Source organism: Chelon labrosus (genome assembly GCF_963514085.1).
Source record: "Chelon labrosus genome assembly, chromosome: 12".
Classification (NCBI taxonomy): domain Eukaryota; kingdom Metazoa; phylum Chordata; class Actinopteri; order Mugiliformes; family Mugilidae; genus Chelon; species Chelon labrosus.
This window is the reverse complement of record NC_140345.1, coordinates 14,655,191-14,673,755: the sequence shown is the minus strand read 5'-3', so window position 1 is coordinate 14,673,755 and position 18,565 is coordinate 14,655,191. Positions and strand designations below refer to the sequence as shown.

Below are 18,565 nucleotides of genomic sequence, written 5' to 3'. Positions count from 1 at the left end.
CATTACCATGGACGCCGTGTCAGCAATTTAAATAACGATTGCTGGAGCTCAGACTAACTCCTGATTTGGCATGTAAGGTTCTTTAGATTTCCATATATCTTACTTAAGTAAGGCAGGATAAGCCTTATTTTAGACTTTAACTCAGGGAGGACTACAGCTGCCGTTATGCAGAGCCAGAGGTGCAGATGATTTACTGTAGACCTGTGGGATCATTGGCTAATAATCTCTAAAAGCACACCTTTTCCCTCCCAATTACCGTCTCATTTAAGGGTCAGGCCTCTGCTTGGTGTGCGTAATTAAGTGGCTAATTGAATTGCATCCGCCTTTAATTAAATACTTCACACTCAGATAGGTTCTGCAGATGAGAGTTGTTTGGTCCCTCTGGTGCGCCATAAGGGAGGGAAAACAATGCAGCGCTGGCTGTTGGTCCAGCCTCTTCCCCCGAACAAGCATGACCTTTTCAAAAAGTTCAGCGACTACAAAAACTGATCACTGAGCTGTTCCGAAACAAAACATAAAGGGAAAAACAATGCGGGAGATGACTGTGTGCATAATGAGGCATGTTTTGTACAGAGTGCTTCTCGGGAGCTGTTTACCCTTTCTTAATGATGATGATGACGGCACCCAGCAGGAGGATGAGGACCACCAGACCTCCGGCGCACACGCCGAGAATCAGCCCCATTTCCTCGGAGTGTTGGGACACCTCCAGAGCCTTGCGGTGATCTTTGCAGGCCGCTAAAGGCAGGAGCACAGATTAAAAAAGGCGGATCAGAGGAATAAGGAATAAAAGCGCAGAAAGAAATGATTCATAATAAAGTCTAAAACAAAAAGTTTGACAGATTAACAACAAAAGGGATTCACTGATTTAAAGAGGTTATCTTCTTTTTTTGTTTTTTACCAATGCCAATACATAAAATCACACTGCTTATTCAAGGTGGTCCGCTGATCTGATTCAAAGTCAAAAAAAGTCTTTCCTGAACACAAATGACATATTTTTTCCAAACCAATAATCCTACAATGCACAGACATGTCTGTGAAGATCCTCAGTCATCCAGGTTATGGTATAAGCGGCAACAAGCCTTCAACAAACTCTACACATCCAGTTGTCCTTGTTTCAGCTTATTTTTATTTTTTTGGTGTAAACCACAGACGTATAGAATATAATGGCAGCTTGCACATAACGACTCTGATAGTCCCCGATGGTTACGTCGGATGACTATAACGAGAGCAATCATTTTCCGGGAAAATAAACAGATTGCTGTGAACTGATGCAGAAGGAGACGTCTTCGCAAGACTTCAATCTATTGTCTTTCTTTTAGCTTTACAGTGATGTTGTAATTATAAACTTCGCAAGTGAGATTTTAACATCTTCATGCTGCGGTGCATACACTAAACCTCTGAGGTGCGCTCCTAATCATTGTCATCCACGCAGCCCTAGAGTATAATCTCAAGGTGCCCTGGCGTCTGTGAGCTACCGGAAAGGTCGTTATGATAATAGCGGGTTATTCATTTCTCTGGCATAAAGCTTCATACTTATGTAAATGGCGCTGAGCAGTGGGCCTTTCTTTGTCTTCTTCTAGGGGCCCACTGATCTACTTTTTTTTTTTTTTATTTCTGTGTGTGTCAGCTTGTCCTCCAGGCCTTGACAGCCCTAAAACCAGCCCCTTCTGAGCCTATTGGAACAGCAAAAACTATCTGGAGAGCGGGAGAAAGTCAGAGCAGGCCTGGGGTTAGAGCTCTATCTTTCAGGCTGCTGGGGAAATATCAGATCTGGGGCAGGGGGAAATGAAAACAGAGCCATGTTTTAGTCCCACTATCTACAGCCACGGGCACTTTGTGGCTGCTTTATAACCCTAGTCCCAAATAAAGATGAAAGTAGTACAATATCACTTAATTCTTGGGCAGGATGTTTTAATCAGTGATGAGTGTCTGGCATATCTGGATGGAATAAGTTAGTCACTGGCTTGATATTAGATGGGATTGCTCCTTCTAAAAAGGTTTTTGTGTTGCTGTCCATTTATATATATATATATACTGTATATATCGTGCTGTTCCGAAAACGTGGCATTGCTTTAGTTTGAGAGAGCATATCTGACAGGTATACTTTGCAGTAGTTGTGGCAGAAGCTTTAGTCAGACAGTGAATCAAAGAAGATTTTTTTTTTTTCTGTGGTTTCTGTTCACACACAGTGACACACTATCATCCAAGGGTGCCTTTGTGTCTGGGAGCTACTGTAACCGAAAATAAAGATTCAGCCTGTCGGGAGGTGCTCCATTAAAAAAAAAAAAAATCCCTCAGTCACAAACTCAGCACTCGTTGTTTATTTTATGCTGCGACTTCATTTTGAATTACATTCAGGTGAAATACAGAGGTCCTTTATACTAGCTAAAAATGGAGATGAGGTAGTGAAAAATCAATTTCAGTTTTCTGACGTTTCGGACAGATAAGGCGGTTTTGCCACATTTAGCCTCGAAATTTCTATTAAGCCAAACACGAGCATGAAATAGATTTCCACATGAATCCATGCACCTGCCAGCTGCCCGATGGTGGAAATTGGCACTTAGAGGAGAAATAGAAGTCTATTGTTGTGTTGAGCCTGCCAGAGGATCCTTAATTAAACTGTCACCTGGAAGTTGAAATGTAATCTCCAGCTTTGTTATCCAAGCCAGAATCATTTGCCTCCACTTTGCTTGTGATGGGCTGCTTGATAATAACGGCTTACGACCCGATGATGCAGAGACTATGTTAATGGTAGAGGGATCATGAAGATCACAAACAGCAACACAAAAATCCTCTGACTTGTTGCACCTTGAAATTGGAAATCACCCCCATTTTTTTCCCGATCAAATTTTGAATTTCATTTTTTTTCCCCGGTTACATCACTCTGCATGAGGTGCGGATGTAACGCTGGCAGTCTATTCTGAATTTTAACCCCTCTGTATTAGTTCCTTTCTGTTCTCTCTCTATTTTTATTTCATTGTATTGAGTCTCCAAGAAGGGAGGCAAGTGCAGTGTCTGTTGCCCTGAGAAAGCATAATTAATCAATGCCAAACCAGGCTGTGCAGGGCAGATGGAGTGAGAAGCTGAGCCGAAATGGCTGGCCTTGCCTTTCGGCTTTATGCTTGAGGAGAGCCTCATCTCTTTCGTTATTCACTCACAAAAAGAGGCCTTCACCTAAAAAAGACACCCCGCCAAGTCAATTTACTTGCAAGGCTTCGCCTACTGTTGCGGCGCTATGATAACTATAAATACATGACTTTTGTTCACCATGATCTGACAGTGTACTGTGGCAGAGGAGCTCTCCTGCCACCGGGACTTAGAGTCAATTTCTCTGCCCTTTTCATGTCCCTTTGAATCCAAAAAGCTGAGGTACAGAAGAGGAGGGGAGGGGGGGGCCGGGTTTTCTCATACAGATAGGCCAAGGTAGCTCCATCTGGAAGTTTTGATCTGGAGAACCCTTGTGGATGGTGCTGAGGTCAAAGCCCTCAGATGTAGCTGTCTGGTGGGCTGCTGATGAGAACAAAGAGACTGGCTTTGATATAGTGTGTCCCAGCGTCTGCCCCCAAACAAACAGGATGAAAGCCTGACCTCTAATCCTTCCCCGCTTGTTGCCCTTTTCTCTGAGGCTTGCTGCTAAACAACCGGGACCGTCAGAGAAACTTTGTCCAGATTCACACCTTTGTGCTCGGGAGAGAGTTCGAATAACGGTGCAGTACAGAGTAAACCTCACCACCGCGGTTACAGACTTAATTTCTTGTCTACCTCGTCTGATGAGAAAATACACAATGCTGCAAAGGATTCAGAAAACGGTGCTTTCAAGGTCACTGTGTTTGTTGGAGGAGAAATATTCAGGTTGATTTACCTTTGCGAGCAATGCGGATGCAGTTTATTCTGGATTCCTGAAAGATAAAGAAAACACAGACATCAGAGGGGAAGGTGTCGCTTTGCATTTTGCATAAAAGTGATGTGATAAAGGAAAAGAGGATAATGTAAAACTACTGAGCTCAGGCACACTCATATACCTATATGAGGCTGAAAATGTGACAACAATAGCTAAAAACATTGAACAATTTCTCAAAATTCACTTTGTGAGAACGGCCATGTGCAAAATGATTCGGAGTAAAAGGACAAATGAAATCCTACTGATGACATAAGAAAGAAAAAAAACACCTAGAATCTGAGAGCTGTGGTGAAGGGTGAGAGAGAGATTAGAGATTCTTGCTGAAGGAGAAAAGATGAGAGGTGAAAAGGAGGGAGCAAATTAAAAGGCGGGTTTCAGGCCAGTGCACCACAACGAAAAAGAATTAATTTTATTCAAATTTCAGCTGATGACATCTCTGCGTTATGAAAAGGACCTTTGTCAGGCCACACTAATGAGATCCAAGACTGTAATCCAATTCCATCCCGCCACCTCATGGAGGAGATGTATTATCAAATTAAGATTTACAGATGCTAATTCAGGCATTATGGGACAATTATGCAAATTTGCCCATTCGGAAATGAGCAAAAAGCGCTTTCCTCAAACTCCAGTTAAATTGCTTTTTTTTTTTTTCAAATTGAAAATCCATTTCTAGCCGACACTAAAACAAGTTCTTAACTCGACGGATTGATCTGAAAATACAGACCCAAACCGTACACAAACATGTTGTCTGTCAGACAGGCAGACTGTTATTTTTTCTCAACCCAGGCACACATTCAGGGAATGACATGAAAAACATGTAACTGCACATGACATGGGTGTCAGAAGAACACATCTGAGTGAAATGTTTTTCACTGTTTTACTTTGTACAATATGATTCTTTGTTTTCATTATGGCTACTATAACAGTGTTAAAGCAAGTGATAAATCAACAAATAGCAGTTCGTTGTGATTAAAGTGGTATCTTTAATATATATATTTGAAAATGGATTATTTGAAGCCCCTTGTGCACACACTGTTCATTCACACTGTATATGAACATTAAATTATATTTAACTATATTTGGAGCCTTTTGTGTTTGTGAGCTGATAATCTGCTCTAATATTATTTTATTTTTTTTCTGAGGTGTTGTCATTTACTAAAGGACAATGACACAAAATTATAATATAATACCATATAAATAAATGTTAGTGTCAGCATCTAACATGTTACTATAACAATGCTAACATGCTAATGCTAAGCAGAAATATCGTTAGCTCGTCATGCTAGCATGCTAACAATGGCTAATAAGCAACAAAGTACAACTTAGACTGCTATGGATGTCATATGTCTCTCATTATCATCATAAAACAGTGTATTAGGCATTATATCACAAAGGCAAAAAAAAAAATGTATTCTAATTTCTCAACATATAGCCTAACTGTTTTGAGAATGCTAATCTGCTAATGCTTAGCAGGAACAATGTTTACCATGTCCACCATTTTAGTTCAGGATGTTGGCATGACAACTAACAAAGTACAGTTGCAGATGCACTTGCTTGCGGCTATTTGGTCATAAACCAAAGTATTACATCACATAACAACTGCTGAAACAAATATTTGTTTCTCAGGTTGCGGTTGAATGGGAGTAAAGTTGTACTTCAAGACAAGAGGGAGTATCAGTGTGTGTGAAAGCTCTTCTCCGCGGCATAACAGAATTGATCTCAAGTGCTACTGATTATCTGCTTGTTTTAATTAATAATCATTAATCAAATTGTTTAAAAGTGCAGCCCTGCTTCATTTCAATTCTAGCTGTCTCTAGAAGTGCTGACTGGTGACTTTGGGCTTTCCAGCTACCGATTCAATTATAGAAAAACATTTTCCTTATAAAAATAAATAAATAAAGCTGATTCATTTGAACATGAGCCTCTTTCATGGGGAAGGCATTTTAAATCATTCATACATTCAATCTTTACAAGCTTTGGCAAATTAAGGCCAACACATTTACATCTATTTACCGCAAGCGACAAAAAATAGACTGTTTATGATGGATAGAAGCATATTCTGTGACACGCGCATCTAAATCATTGTGTACCAGCTCAGCATTAGAGTTAATTGGCAAGTCCCAGATTGTGGGATACACATCAGATGCCTCTCAGTACAGTGGCAGTCAAGCCAGAGGGGCTGGAGGTTCCTGGCACCTCTTATTACAAAACACAAATGCCAACACGCAGCCCTACTGTGTGTGTCTGTGTGTGTGCATGTGTGTGTTTGTGAAGTTGGAAGATCTAAGTGTAGATGTTAGAAATGGGTACACTGTGGCCTGCAAAGCCGCAATCTGCATCCAGTCTTTCAAGTACCTCTTTAGATGGATCAATCAAAGCAATTACAGAGGCTTGACAGCCATCTCCAGATAATTAGCATGAGTAAATGCCAAATATTATGGGCCCCCGTGTACTGTTTAAACTATTCCCACCACTGTCACTGTTGTACAGAATTAGGTGCAACGTTTCCCCTCCACAAAGACAAACACAAACTTGAACAGACCGATTTAATGAGGTGCATAATTAAATGATAAAATAAGGAGGCTGTCGATTGCGTTTTCCATTTTTATAAAGAATCGACTGCGTAGATACCTTAAATGACTGCCAAATATGACACCTTTACCACCACTTCCATATGGAGAAACCCTCAGCAGCAGCGGTTTCATTCAAGTAAATATGCGACTTTTCTGGTGTCTTCAGGAAAGTTTTTTTTTTTTCCCCCAACTAAAATGAGTTGGCATAAGGTAATTATGCTTGCCTCTTCTGCGCACAATATCCACAACAAAAATATCCCCCAGTACACGCATATGCCGAATGCATTTATGCTTGTGTGCTAAATCTAATTTCGAATGCTAAAACTCTCTTTTCTGTCCTACATTTTTGTCACAGTGTGAGCACAGTGCTAAAATTTATAAGACCTATTATGCAAATTTGTACACAGAACATGAGCAGGAAGATGCATAACAAAACAAAACATTTAGCATTTTCCTGCTACATTCCTGGTCCTCACAGGCCACACCTGTGAGGACCAGGAATGTGAACATCCGCTTCATGGTTTTAATAGACTGTTTTAATTAACACTTGCACATGACTGCTGTCAAACGACTCTGTGAAGTGAAAAATGATATCTCTGAAATGTTAATAATATCAATAACAGCAAAAGTGTCCCTTTGTATAATTAGTTGGTTTGTTAGGAGTCTAATTATGGTTATCTTGTGTTTTTTAAAATACATTTCCCATTATGCATATAACACTTTTTCTGCTGCTCCTCTCGTGTAGCTTGTGCTGTCATAGCCCCGCTGTGATGTGTCTTTTGTTCCCTGCTCTAACAAGTGTGGGTTCCATTGCAACAAGCTTTTGTATTGAAATCTTATTTCTGAAACAGTGACTTCAGAAAGTGGGACTTTTTTGGCCCTGCAACACAAGACTGATGCTACAAGACTGCTACTGTATGTAGACGAAGGCAGCAGTGTTTGAAAGACTGGGGACAGTGCTGGCTGTGTGATTTGGCACTGTGTTCCCTTCATTGTGGGTCATGGATGTTGGCCCACCGCCAGGCAAAACAAAACCTAATCCCATCCGCCGGTAAAGCCAGGCCTCCCCTATCTAATCCCGTCCTTAGTAGCCTAGTTGTGTGAAGTGCTCACACTGCACTCCCTCTGTGTGTTTCTCCACTGAGTTGGAAAAGAGATGCTTCTGGTGGGGTTGAGCCACTCAGCTCTGTTCATGGGAGTTTATAACAAACAATGCAAATGAAAAAGGAAAAGAAGAGGATACTGACAGGACTCAAAAAGGCAAAGAGACACTAGTGAGCCAGCTTGCACGTATTTATTCCCAACTGATGATAGTCACAGAAGGCTGCGCTACCTACGGCAAAATTTCTCAGCAACGTTGCCAGACTGTGAATATTAAAGCAGCGGCTTTCTACCTCTGATCATCTGCACCTGTGCCCAATTATCCTTAAGTAATTGCCTCACCCAGGAAGCAGCTCTTCCTGTAATGGAATTTGGAAAGGTAAAGTGGCATCCTCTGGGCAGGGCTGGAGGTCTTTGTGTGCTCCAGAACAAAATGGAAGGAAACACAGCAGTGTGGAATAACACTCTGTTTCTCAACTATAAAAAAAACCCTGAAGTTTCATTTTATTTTCTTCCAAATGTAGCGACGTGAAAGCTTTCCGTTTAGTTTTGTGTTACGGTGGTCAACAATCACAGGCTATTTTCAAAGATAATCAGCTGACTAAATGCAGAAAGAAACAGTGGAGGGGACAAGAGGTAACACAACAGAGAAGAACTGAATGAGACGGACTAGAAAAAAAAAAGACAAATGAATACTCCAACTAGCTTCGGCTAATCACTGCTTTTCTATCCATAAGTAATGTATGCGAGTAATTCCTGTTTCAGACATCCTTTGTTTGCAAAGAATCAAAGCGGTGGGATGTAAACATTGGTCATTTTCAAGTAGCTACACCGCCGGCTTACTTTGTTTTCATCCAACAACCTCTTTCACTGCATAATTCCTTTTCAAAGGTTGTTACAATGCCAACTGTCCTATAACATCAAACACAGCATTAGTACTGTAAATCCGGGCGCTCATTAACACCGCTCATCACTGGCTCAGAATTACTCTACAGCTCGATGATGAAGGGTCTGCCAGATCTGCTGCACCACAGCTGGCAGCTCAGAATCACTCACCCCTCTGAAGTTGCTCATTGCCTGGAAGTAGACAAGGTAGCTTTTGCGGGGGTCCAACGGGCTGTTCCAGTAGCCATTGTAAGTGTGGTTGTCGCCCACAGTGAAGGGACTGGCCTCTGGCAGACTACTGGGGGGCAGCTCAGCCGTGTAGTAGTGCGGGGTGCCTCGGGCCTGGGCCTCACCATGTGACATGGGCAATGGGAAACACTCCTGGAGCCCCAGCTCCCTCTTCACCTTCTTCACAGTTTCCTCCTCAACCACCACCTGGTATGTGCTGGACGCAGAATAGATGTGAACCTTTAATAAGCCATCATAGATGTTTTGTTTTAAAAAAAGAGAATATGTATATCAGATCTCCTCACCTCACAGGTGCTCCTCTGCCTTGGGCAGGGCGCAGCAGGACTGTGATTGTGCTCTCTGTCTCACTCAAGGGGGACGGCATGTCTCCATAGTCAAATGTAGGAGCTGAGGACACACAAAAAAAGTTTTTGCGTCAAACATATTTAAGGCAAACAAACATGTCACCTTGGTGCCAATGCTCATTTATGATACTGACTCTCTCCTACATAAACACGTCCAGTCTTAAACTAACAGACATAAAGGGCAGATGATACACCCCTGTTCTCTTATTTAGAGCAATATTTGAATTTCCCTTCTAGTTGTCTTGGCTACAAGTCCAATTAAAAGCCATGGAAGAGAGGCTAAATTGAATGGGTTTCTCATTTGAAAGGATTTGGCGAAAGTCGTGCTCCTCCCCCGGAGATGCGGCGGCACATTCCTCTTTAATATCAGCAGTCAATTAGCGAGGGGAAGGAGGGCGAACTATTCATGAGGAATCGATAATTATCATATTAAAAAGCAGTTTGCTAATACCGCAGCAGAAAAGAGCCGACATCAATTAAGGTGAGGCATTAAGGAAGACTGGACGTGCATTTGTTGACATTAAAGGTCTGCGGAACTAAAAGAGAGTTTGATGCCTGCTGCCAGGTAGACTCTGTCTGAAGGATAATTGTGTGCGTCGGCCACGTCGGTGCACGCATCTGAATGTACTGCACGTGCGAATGAGGAAGGGTGTGTAGTAGGATACTCCCCGGTGGGTGCTGCTTGAAGATGCTGACAGTAGTGGCTGTTGAAGGTGTTCAGTGTTTGCTAGCTGTCGGCGCGCATTTGAGAGACGCTCAGTGTAAGTGAAAGTTCTGCACTGTGGGCCTGTGGAAGAGGTTGAGGATGATCTGGAAAGACTCTTGGACTCTATCTGCGGTCTGTCTTTGTGCCAGAATTTCCGTCTGATGTACAGCCAGTAAGCTGCAATTGAACTAAATCTATAATTAAACGTACCCAGCGTCTCTGTACACAGATAGGGGCAGAGGGAGGGAGTTAGAGTACATGTGCGAGCGCGACAGGGTGGGAGTGGCCGCGCTGTGTGTTCCTGAGAGGTGTAATCCCATCCCTTAACAAGCGCAAATGCATCATTAAAAGGAAAAAGAAACATGAAGGCGGAAAAATTTCCATCACCAGTAATAAGCTCTGAGCCTCTCCCTCTGCGGTGACATACTGGTCCCAGGAATGTACTGCATCTTTCTTTATACGTAACACACAGCAGCGTTCACCTCTGCGGTGCTCCTCTGCTTTCTACGAGTTAATTTATGGCTTCAGGACTGTGAGATGACAGCGTGCTTCCAGTGTGGAAAGGCAAATGGAAAATAGCTCCTGCACTCAGGGAGCAGCAGTTTTGGCTCAGCGAGAGTAGAAGATGCCGAGGTCAAAAGAAAGAAAACCTGCATCCTAATTATAGCACACGGTGGGTGAAGCCTTCCGAGTTGTACCTGCATGCCGCATTAGTGATAGGCACTGATGGCAAAGAGGGCAGCCCTTGCATGGGAAGGGTGCTTGCTTCCATTTCTGTTTTCCAATTTTGCAGCATACTCTGCCAGTGGTGCCGGTACCTGAGATGTTGGTGGTGATTTCAGTTAGGGCAGTCTGGCCGAAGCCCTTGACCGTACGCGCCCGGACAGAGATCAGGTAAGTCGTTCCAGGGTGGAGGTTGGAGAACATGTGGTAGGTCTCATTCTTGAGCTTAGAAACTGTCCTTCTCGGTCCCGGGACGTTGATTCCCGGATCAGATGACTCAATGCTCTGGTAACTGATCTGTGAGGCGAGCAGGAAAAAAAACACAAGGTTTCAGGGTACCATTTTTGATTTTGTGCTTTGTAACTGTAGCTGCTAACAAATTTCAAGTGATTTACTTTGGAGCTTTTCACAAATAAGCAGAGGTCATTAACTACGTGCATAAGCGGCTCCGTCAAAAGTAGGAGTTCGCATTTCAAAACAAAAAGCTCATGCGGGTTTTAGATGAATAGGACATAATTGCCACTGTAACTCAAAGGCTTAGAAGCAACCTGGAGTTTTATTGAAAAGTTATTGTTAGTGCTAAACAATGTTCTGAGTAAGAAACGCACGATAAAGGTCAAAAACTGAGGACGGCGCACAGCACATTCAAGTGTTTCAATCAATACCGCTTAGTGTTTGTGAGTTAAATTAACTCTTATTAACGCTCAAAAGGTGCTGCGCAAGAGTGTCCTTTAAAAGTGAAATCTTTTATAAAGTTTTTCCTCAGGAGGTGATTTGCCCGGCCTGTTCCTCATGAGAATTTCCACTTCTTTGAAATAGTGGAGAGCTAAATGAGATGACCTTACTGCAATCAGACAAGGGTGAGCATATTAGGATACACATTAGAGCTGGAGGAGAGCCACTTCAGTGAAGGAATGAACACACACGCTCACTGCCAACTGTATATGCTGATGTATTACACCAATGTGTGCACACGCGCACCGAAGACGCCACTCAAGGCAAAACCCAAAGCTTCTCTGATTATCATAAGAAGAGCTTAATGCCTGCTCACGCCTCCTTAGTGTAAAGATAGAATTAGGAGCTATCCAGTGACTAAACACAGATAGGCCGCTTTGTTTCTGCTACAAAGGCAGACATAAAAGATGCCAGACACTGCACGGAGCGAAGCGTTGCGCTTTCAGGACAGTGTTGTGGACGATAGGCTCAGGCTGAGTGGTCAATGGTTTAATCTGGGAGAAATGAAGAGGATTTCTACAGCTCTGTATAAAGCTTTCTCTGTCAGTTGAGGCAGATCAACACTACAGAGCGAAAAAAATCCTGTGCAGCCACTACTTTATATGTCAAAACAGAAATCCTGTTTAATAATATCCTTGACGCGGCATTGCAAGAGCCAAGGAAAGACGACTTAGGATAGGTAGGCAGGCCTACTTGGGGCATACAGTAAATACAAAATCATTATCCAGCTAAATGTAAGCCCAACCACAGAAAAAGATGCTATTGATTAATGTTTCCAGGCTGTATTTCAATAGGACAAGGAGGGTGTTAAGTCCCAGCCACGTGAAACAAGGTCAGCAAGACGGTCTCCAACCAGCGCTGCTATTTTTCCTAATACAGGCACAGATCCGCTAAAAGGTTTGGGTGAAAAATAAAATTACTGCAGCAGAGTGGTTTAGCAATGAAGCACAAACTGTATCTGTGCTGTGCCAGTCGCGGTGACACTGATAACGGCTCACCAAGCAAAAGAGGGAAGTATTTTTGTGCACCAGGTACAAAAATACCAAAAGAACAGGCACATCTCGGTTCCGGGAAAGTGATAAACTTTCATGGTGTCGCTGGAGATTATCCTGCGCTGGTATAAATACTGAGAGCACGGCGGAGCTGGACATGTTAGCTGCAAAATGTTAGAGTTGTGTTTCATTCTTTCAGACCAGCATGAAATGGTATTATACAGTAAATAAATATGCATCATGAGCATACGGCAGAAATCTAATATTCAGCCACATGTGATGCCAGCAAACTGACAAAGGAGCCAAAAGCAGCAGATGTCCTCCCTAAGATTCTCCAAAAGACTGCAGATCTTGTATGTTAGCATTAATCACTAGTGCTTTACACCTATGCTGAAGACATGTTCCTTCCTTTCCCCAGAGGCTACAAAGCTGATGTCTCCACTGGGAGTACAAATAATCTGGCAAGTAGCCATTTTTATTTCTCTGGCAGAATCGCCTTCCTGTCTGCTCCCAGCTGTCACTGTTTTTTGGTGATTTACTATCGTCTACTGTCTGAGGTTATGGCTGGTTACCAAGAAGGTGTTCCCCTTCTGAAGTTGTACATGTTGTACCATCTCTGCTGGTTATCTATTCATTCTTCTCTGTGCATTTAATGGACTTAAAGGGGAACTGCTGTTTTTTAGAACCTGGACCTTATTTCTGGCATAAAATACGATCGTTCACTCACCCATATAACTTTGGTGTTATTTGGAGTAATTCGGACGATATTTAGATCCGCGTATATCCATATAGTGGGAGTGACTGGGGCACCGAAACGCAGCCTCTAAATAACGCATTATCTGCCGCAAAACTCGTTCATTTCACCAATATTTTGTTATGATACTCTAGTGCTATTCCCTATAGAGTCCAGAGTTACCTGTTATCATCATCTGGGGTCTGTAGATTGACCTACTAACCTCTGACCTGGATGATGTCATCTCTGAGCGTTGCGCGTTTACCTGTAATTTGCTGCTGCTAGTTTTTTGCAACATGGCTGAATATTTTTCCGATTCTGAGGTTGTGGACGACGACTTTGTTCATGATGGACGTCCTTACCGTTTTGAGCCAGAGTATACGGATGAGGAGCTCGTTGAAAGGAGGATGGGGAGGCAGAGAGAGGAACAGCTGGCCAAAGAACAACAAACCACTGCACGTCCGTGAATAGATAACAGGTAACTCCGGACTCAACGGGGAATAGCACCAGCGTATCATAACAAAATATTGGTGAAATGAGCAAGTTTTGCGGCAGATAATGCGTGATTTAGAGGCTGCGTTTCGGTGCCCCAGTCACTCCCACTATATGGATATACGCGGATCTAAATATTGTCCGAACAACTTCAAATGACACCAAAGTTATATGGGTGAGTAAACGATCGTATTTTATGCCAGAAATAAGGTCCAGGTTGTAAAAAACAGTAGTTCCCCTTTAAGAAGGTCCTGTGTTTTATTTTCATCGTTTTTTTTTATATATTCTTCATTGCTGCCAAATAAAAAGCCATAAAAAAAGGCGACTAATGGATTAAAAATTGCCTTTATGTGCGCTAACCTTAGCTGCAAAGTCAGGTAGTTTGTACCTTTGTACCTTTTAACTTCAGCAAGTGTTTCCCCCAAGCATGGGGCCCTGGGCAAAGGCTGGCATTAGCTAAATACACTCCGAGGGATTACAGTAATATAAAATGTCAACTAGAAAGGCCTTGCAGTTGTCTGCCTCCACCAGACCGACACATATAATGTATGCAGTGAAGACTGTAAAAGAATTTAAGAAAAGTGTTTTTTGTTCCCATGTCACTCACTGCAAAGTTTTCGTCATTGGTGAGGAATATTTTACATTCGCTAATGCAACTACATCAGCGTGTCAGCTACTTCTTTTTAAAAGTTTTAAGTGACAGCACAGACAAATTCAAGTGTTTCAATAGGCTCACCTCATATTGAGTGATAAGGCCGTTGGGCTCGACAGGCTCCTCCCACTTCAGGAAGATCATGTCATCCAGCGGGGTGAAGGTGAGCGACTCCGGCGCTATGCCTCCGGGAACTATAAGAAATTATCAGAACAAACATTTGTCAAGGAAACCGAAGCGCTAATCCCACAATGAGCCTCTCCTGTCAATATCACAGACGTGAATGTCACAGTGGCTCAGAACAATGCACCAAAACGAGGCTCGCAGACAGACAGAAAGAGAGCAGCAGGCAGAGAACATCAGATAAGGACACGGTTAATTTATGAACTGCTTAAATTATGGAAGTATACCACGGACAAGGGGACGAAAATATGTAACTAAATATCATTTTATATCTTTCCGCAATCAAAGCTGAAATATGTTGATGAATAAATCATCTGCTGGCTGGTGAGTGTGCGTCTGAGTGGCAGGGCTGTGAGTGACTGAACATTCAACTATGCAACTAAGTTTTTGGGCCATTCAGTGAAGTTGTGTGTGCACCGTGCAGAGGAAGACATTTATGTGTGATTTAGGCCCGAGGCTAAAGCAAAAGCCAAACAGCTGAGTTGACTGTTATTTTCAAATTGAGTTAGTCTGGCAGACAAAGTTGCTTGTTAAGGCTTTTGGAAAAAGAGGGTATAATTGGGAGTACGCTGTATGTATATAAATCCATCTTTATCAAAGAATAAAAATAAAATATCTCGCTCTCCCACTTTCTCACTCTCAGTTGATCTTTCCCCATCGTTGTCTCTCTACATCTCTTCGTGAAAAATCTTGTTTGTTTTGATTTTTTTACTTTACGGCAGAATTGATTTCTCCCCGAGACGCCATGCAGACGATGTGATACGGCACAAAGGCATAATGGGAGATAAGAAATAAGCGCAAAATCCTATCTCAGGATTGCCAGAGTCTCAGATGTAATGTTTTCCCTTTTATGTTATTTTCAAATGAAAATGAAAAGGATCTTTTGTAATGCTGATTCAGCCCCAGTCAGATGGTCACCCTCTCTGTATTAATGTGCTGGGAGGGAGCGGAGGTGTTAGAAGTGTTAACACTGAGCAAATCACAGTGTATGAAACAAAAAATGACTGATACATGGATCTGTGTATTTTAACCACTAATGGTACCGGGGATTTACTCCAAATCACAACACAAGATTAAGTGTAACGCCGAAGGTTCGGTTATAGGAAGTCTGTGTAGTCTCTATTTTGACATTCACTGTGAGAACATTTAAACAACTTGAGCTCTTCTCCTGAATTTAACACATCGCCCTCTTCAAACAAAGAGCTAAGATCAGGACAGTCACAACCATCTGTGAATAGAGGGTTGACAAAGTAGAATGAGGCACATGGGGCTTTAAGTCATTTGGCTGAATTCTTCACTGCACGATAACACAATGAAACATTACACCGATCCAGCATAACATTATGACCTTCCTAATATTGTGTAGGTCTCCCTTGTGCCTCCAAAACTGTTGTGACTCATCAGAGAACGGACATGGGCCTTCTGAGGGTGTCCTGTGGTGTCTGGCAACAGAATGTTGTTAGTGGGGGCTTTGGGGTCCAATGGGTTGAGGGGAGGGACCTCTGTGGATCATCCCACAGATACTTGATCTGTTTGGGATCTAGTAAATTTGGAGGACAGGTCAACACCTTGTGCTGTTTTTCATGTTTTTTTGAGTTGTTCCTAAACCGTTTTTGTGTGTGTGTCTGTGTCAGGCTGCATCCTGCTGGGGATGGCTGCTGCCATCAAGGAGTGTAATTGCTATGGGGTGAGGGTACCTGGGCTGGTCCAGGTGGGTCGGACATGTCTAAGCAACGTAAGTTTCCCAGCAGAACATTGTATTGTCACAAGATGGTCAATGTTATATACTTCACCTGTCAGTGGTTTTAATGTTGTGGCTGATCGGTGTATACTGCCTGCTTTCATTGTGCATTATTGTGACTGTTAAGACAATATGCAGCGTCATATTAAAAGGTCTGCAACAGAATGATAAAAAGTGGAAAGTAACCTATAAGTAATAAAGATGGTAATGTGTAAATACACACAACGCTTTATTAGCTGCTTTAACGTCAGCGAGTACACCTTGGCAATATGAGAGTAGTCACACCTTTTAAAAAAGTGTTGATTAAAGTTTCTTGTCATCTCAGCGGCTGTGATTTGCTGTGTTGTTGAGCAGCGCTGCATTATAAAGATAGGTGTTTTTTGTTATTTAGCCTCCCTTGATTATTCAAAAGCACCACAACACAACCTACATCCTTTCTTCAAAGGAACTGCTGTATTTGATTGAATTAAAATCAGCCAGGTGTTTCTAATAAACCGGAAACTGAGTGTACCTGCACATCAGGTGATAATTTCTTTCAAATGTTTATTATTCTGCCACTTTCAGTGTTCCCATGCTCCGTCTCCATACTGTCTTTTCTTTAATCCCCTCCGTGGACTTACTGTCCTCCTCGGTCTGAAAGGTGACCTCTCTGCCCTCCTTCTTCCCCTCCGGGTTCGCCAGTGACAGACGGACGTGGATGCCATGGTAGGGCGGCAGATCACGCAGCGTGAAGCGCGAGGCGTTGTGCTCCACGGCCAGGCACTCGCGCACAGTGGTGTTGTGGCCTCCGCCTCCTCCCGCCGTGGTGTAGCGGTAGCACAGGGACACTGAGTAGGTGTGGCAGCGCGTCAGATTGAACGCCAAGTTCTCCCACTGCAGGGACAACTGCCTGGGCTGGACGTCTGTGGCTGTGAGGCCTCGCAGTGCGCGCATCGGCTCTGGGAGGGATAAAGAAAGATAAAATGAGATGCAGCGACAAAAGCAATAACAGGTATGGTACTAAATTTCCGTAAACTAAAGGAAAGGCAACATCGTTTTATTGTGAAATAATCAGATTTTAATCCAAACACCCCACCTACAACAATGTTACTGGTGTCCCAGGACTACCCTAGCAGTTTTTAAGCCGCCATATTGTTCTACCACAACATAGAGGTCAGTTTGCTGCCAGCGCCACACACCCACATCCCCGACGGCAGAGCAGGAACTCATGCCAACTGCGCTAATTAATCGGACAGGCTGCGGGTTGCTGTCACACTCCCACCAGTCCCCTCCTCCGTGTCACCGACCAAATTTACTATCCAGTAGTTAGACTTCTTTGCCCTGAGGTTTTAATACGCACACAAATATGCCGGAGCCACACAAGGGCATTCACTTCCGCTGGTCACTTTAACTGCTGGGTCATCGCGATGGCCTCTCGCATATTTTTAGAAGGCACCGAGTTAATTCTGGTCACTGCTGGGTTAACCCTGACTTTCTCTGACTCACTCTAAAAGAACAACAACTCCGTCTTTGATATCCCTGCCTCAAATGTATCGGCTCGCTCAGAGATACAGAGAGCCTCTATCCACAGAGGCACAGACCAGCCAGTGTTCAGGAGGACGTCGGAAAGTGAAGAGGGGCCAAGTTAAGCCAAGGACATCCTCCATATCAATGGAGGCATTTATCGGGGGGCCATTATTAACACAATCAATGCCTTTTTGTCAAGCAATATGCTGCATTAATGTATTGGATGACTTTATTCTTTTAATAGGGCATGTTGAGTAATGGGCCAGGGAGGCAGGGAATGACAGCAGAGATATGGGGTACAGGGAGAGATCAGCGGAGTTTGAGGTTGCCGGCGAAGGTCTTCATTCTGTCTCTGACTCGCGCACACAGAGGGGTTCTCACCGCAGCACAGATTAGTGCAGGGAACTTAAATAAAGCAGTTCATGCATCACCGAGCAGGGGCGAATGCATTAAAACAAGAATTATCTGAGAAAACGGATATGAAAGGTGCTCTGTACTTGCGCAAGGACACGCTAAGAGACGTTAAGCGCACACATCCATTATGAGAAGAAATTATTTACACAATGAATGTTCAGATTTCTCTTTTATCCATATATCTCTGCTTCCTTCCTTAACAGATTAAACTTTCATATTCTCAATTTCATAGGAACTTATTTCTGGCTACGATGGAGCTCTTTAAATTTGATGACACTTCCAATCTATACTGAAGGCCTCTCCGTTCACCAGCTTTCTCTTTTAATTTGCTGTCTGGCATCTCACGCTGGATGGAAATATGACCAAAGCATTGATCTGAACCTCATCCAGACTAATGTGGCAAGTAGATGAATGGGTGGGCCCGAGTAATCGCAAAGTAGTAGACTGCCCGCCGTAAGAAATGCTAATGTTCCATTGTTCAGTGTGACTGAGGATTGTCTTGATGGTCCAGTTGATAGACTGCACAGTCCGAGAGCTAAATAAAGAGAGGCATTTAACTGCTGAGTTGATGAAAGAAGCACCAAAGAGGCCACAGTGTGCTCATTATGGGTTTTTTCTCAAAGTGGACATTTGTG

General features: G+C 43.0%; 1 protein-coding gene across 4 annotated transcripts in view; it reads right to left on the bottom strand.

The window, feature by feature from the left end:
* Nucleotides 1-18,565, bottom strand: part of ptprub (protein tyrosine phosphatase receptor type Ub) — a 175,724-nt gene that overhangs the window by 33,287 nt on the left and 123,872 nt on the right. For all 4 annotated transcript variants that reach the window (XM_084557541.1, XM_084557542.1, XM_084557543.1 and 1 more), the window contains exons 8-14: nt 16,631-16,948; nt 14,171-14,280; nt 10,578-10,779; nt 8,994-9,096; nt 8,632-8,905; nt 3,863-3,899; nt 597-735 (exon numbers count right to left, since the gene is read on the bottom strand). In XM_084557541.1, the coding sequence (XP_084413667.1) occupies nt 597-735; nt 3,863-3,899; nt 8,632-8,905; nt 8,994-9,096; nt 10,578-10,779; nt 14,171-14,280; nt 16,631-16,948 (1,183 nt within the window). The remainder of the gene's footprint in view (nt 1-596; nt 736-3,862; nt 3,900-8,631; nt 8,906-8,993; nt 9,097-10,577; nt 10,780-14,170; nt 14,281-16,630; nt 16,949-18,565) is intronic.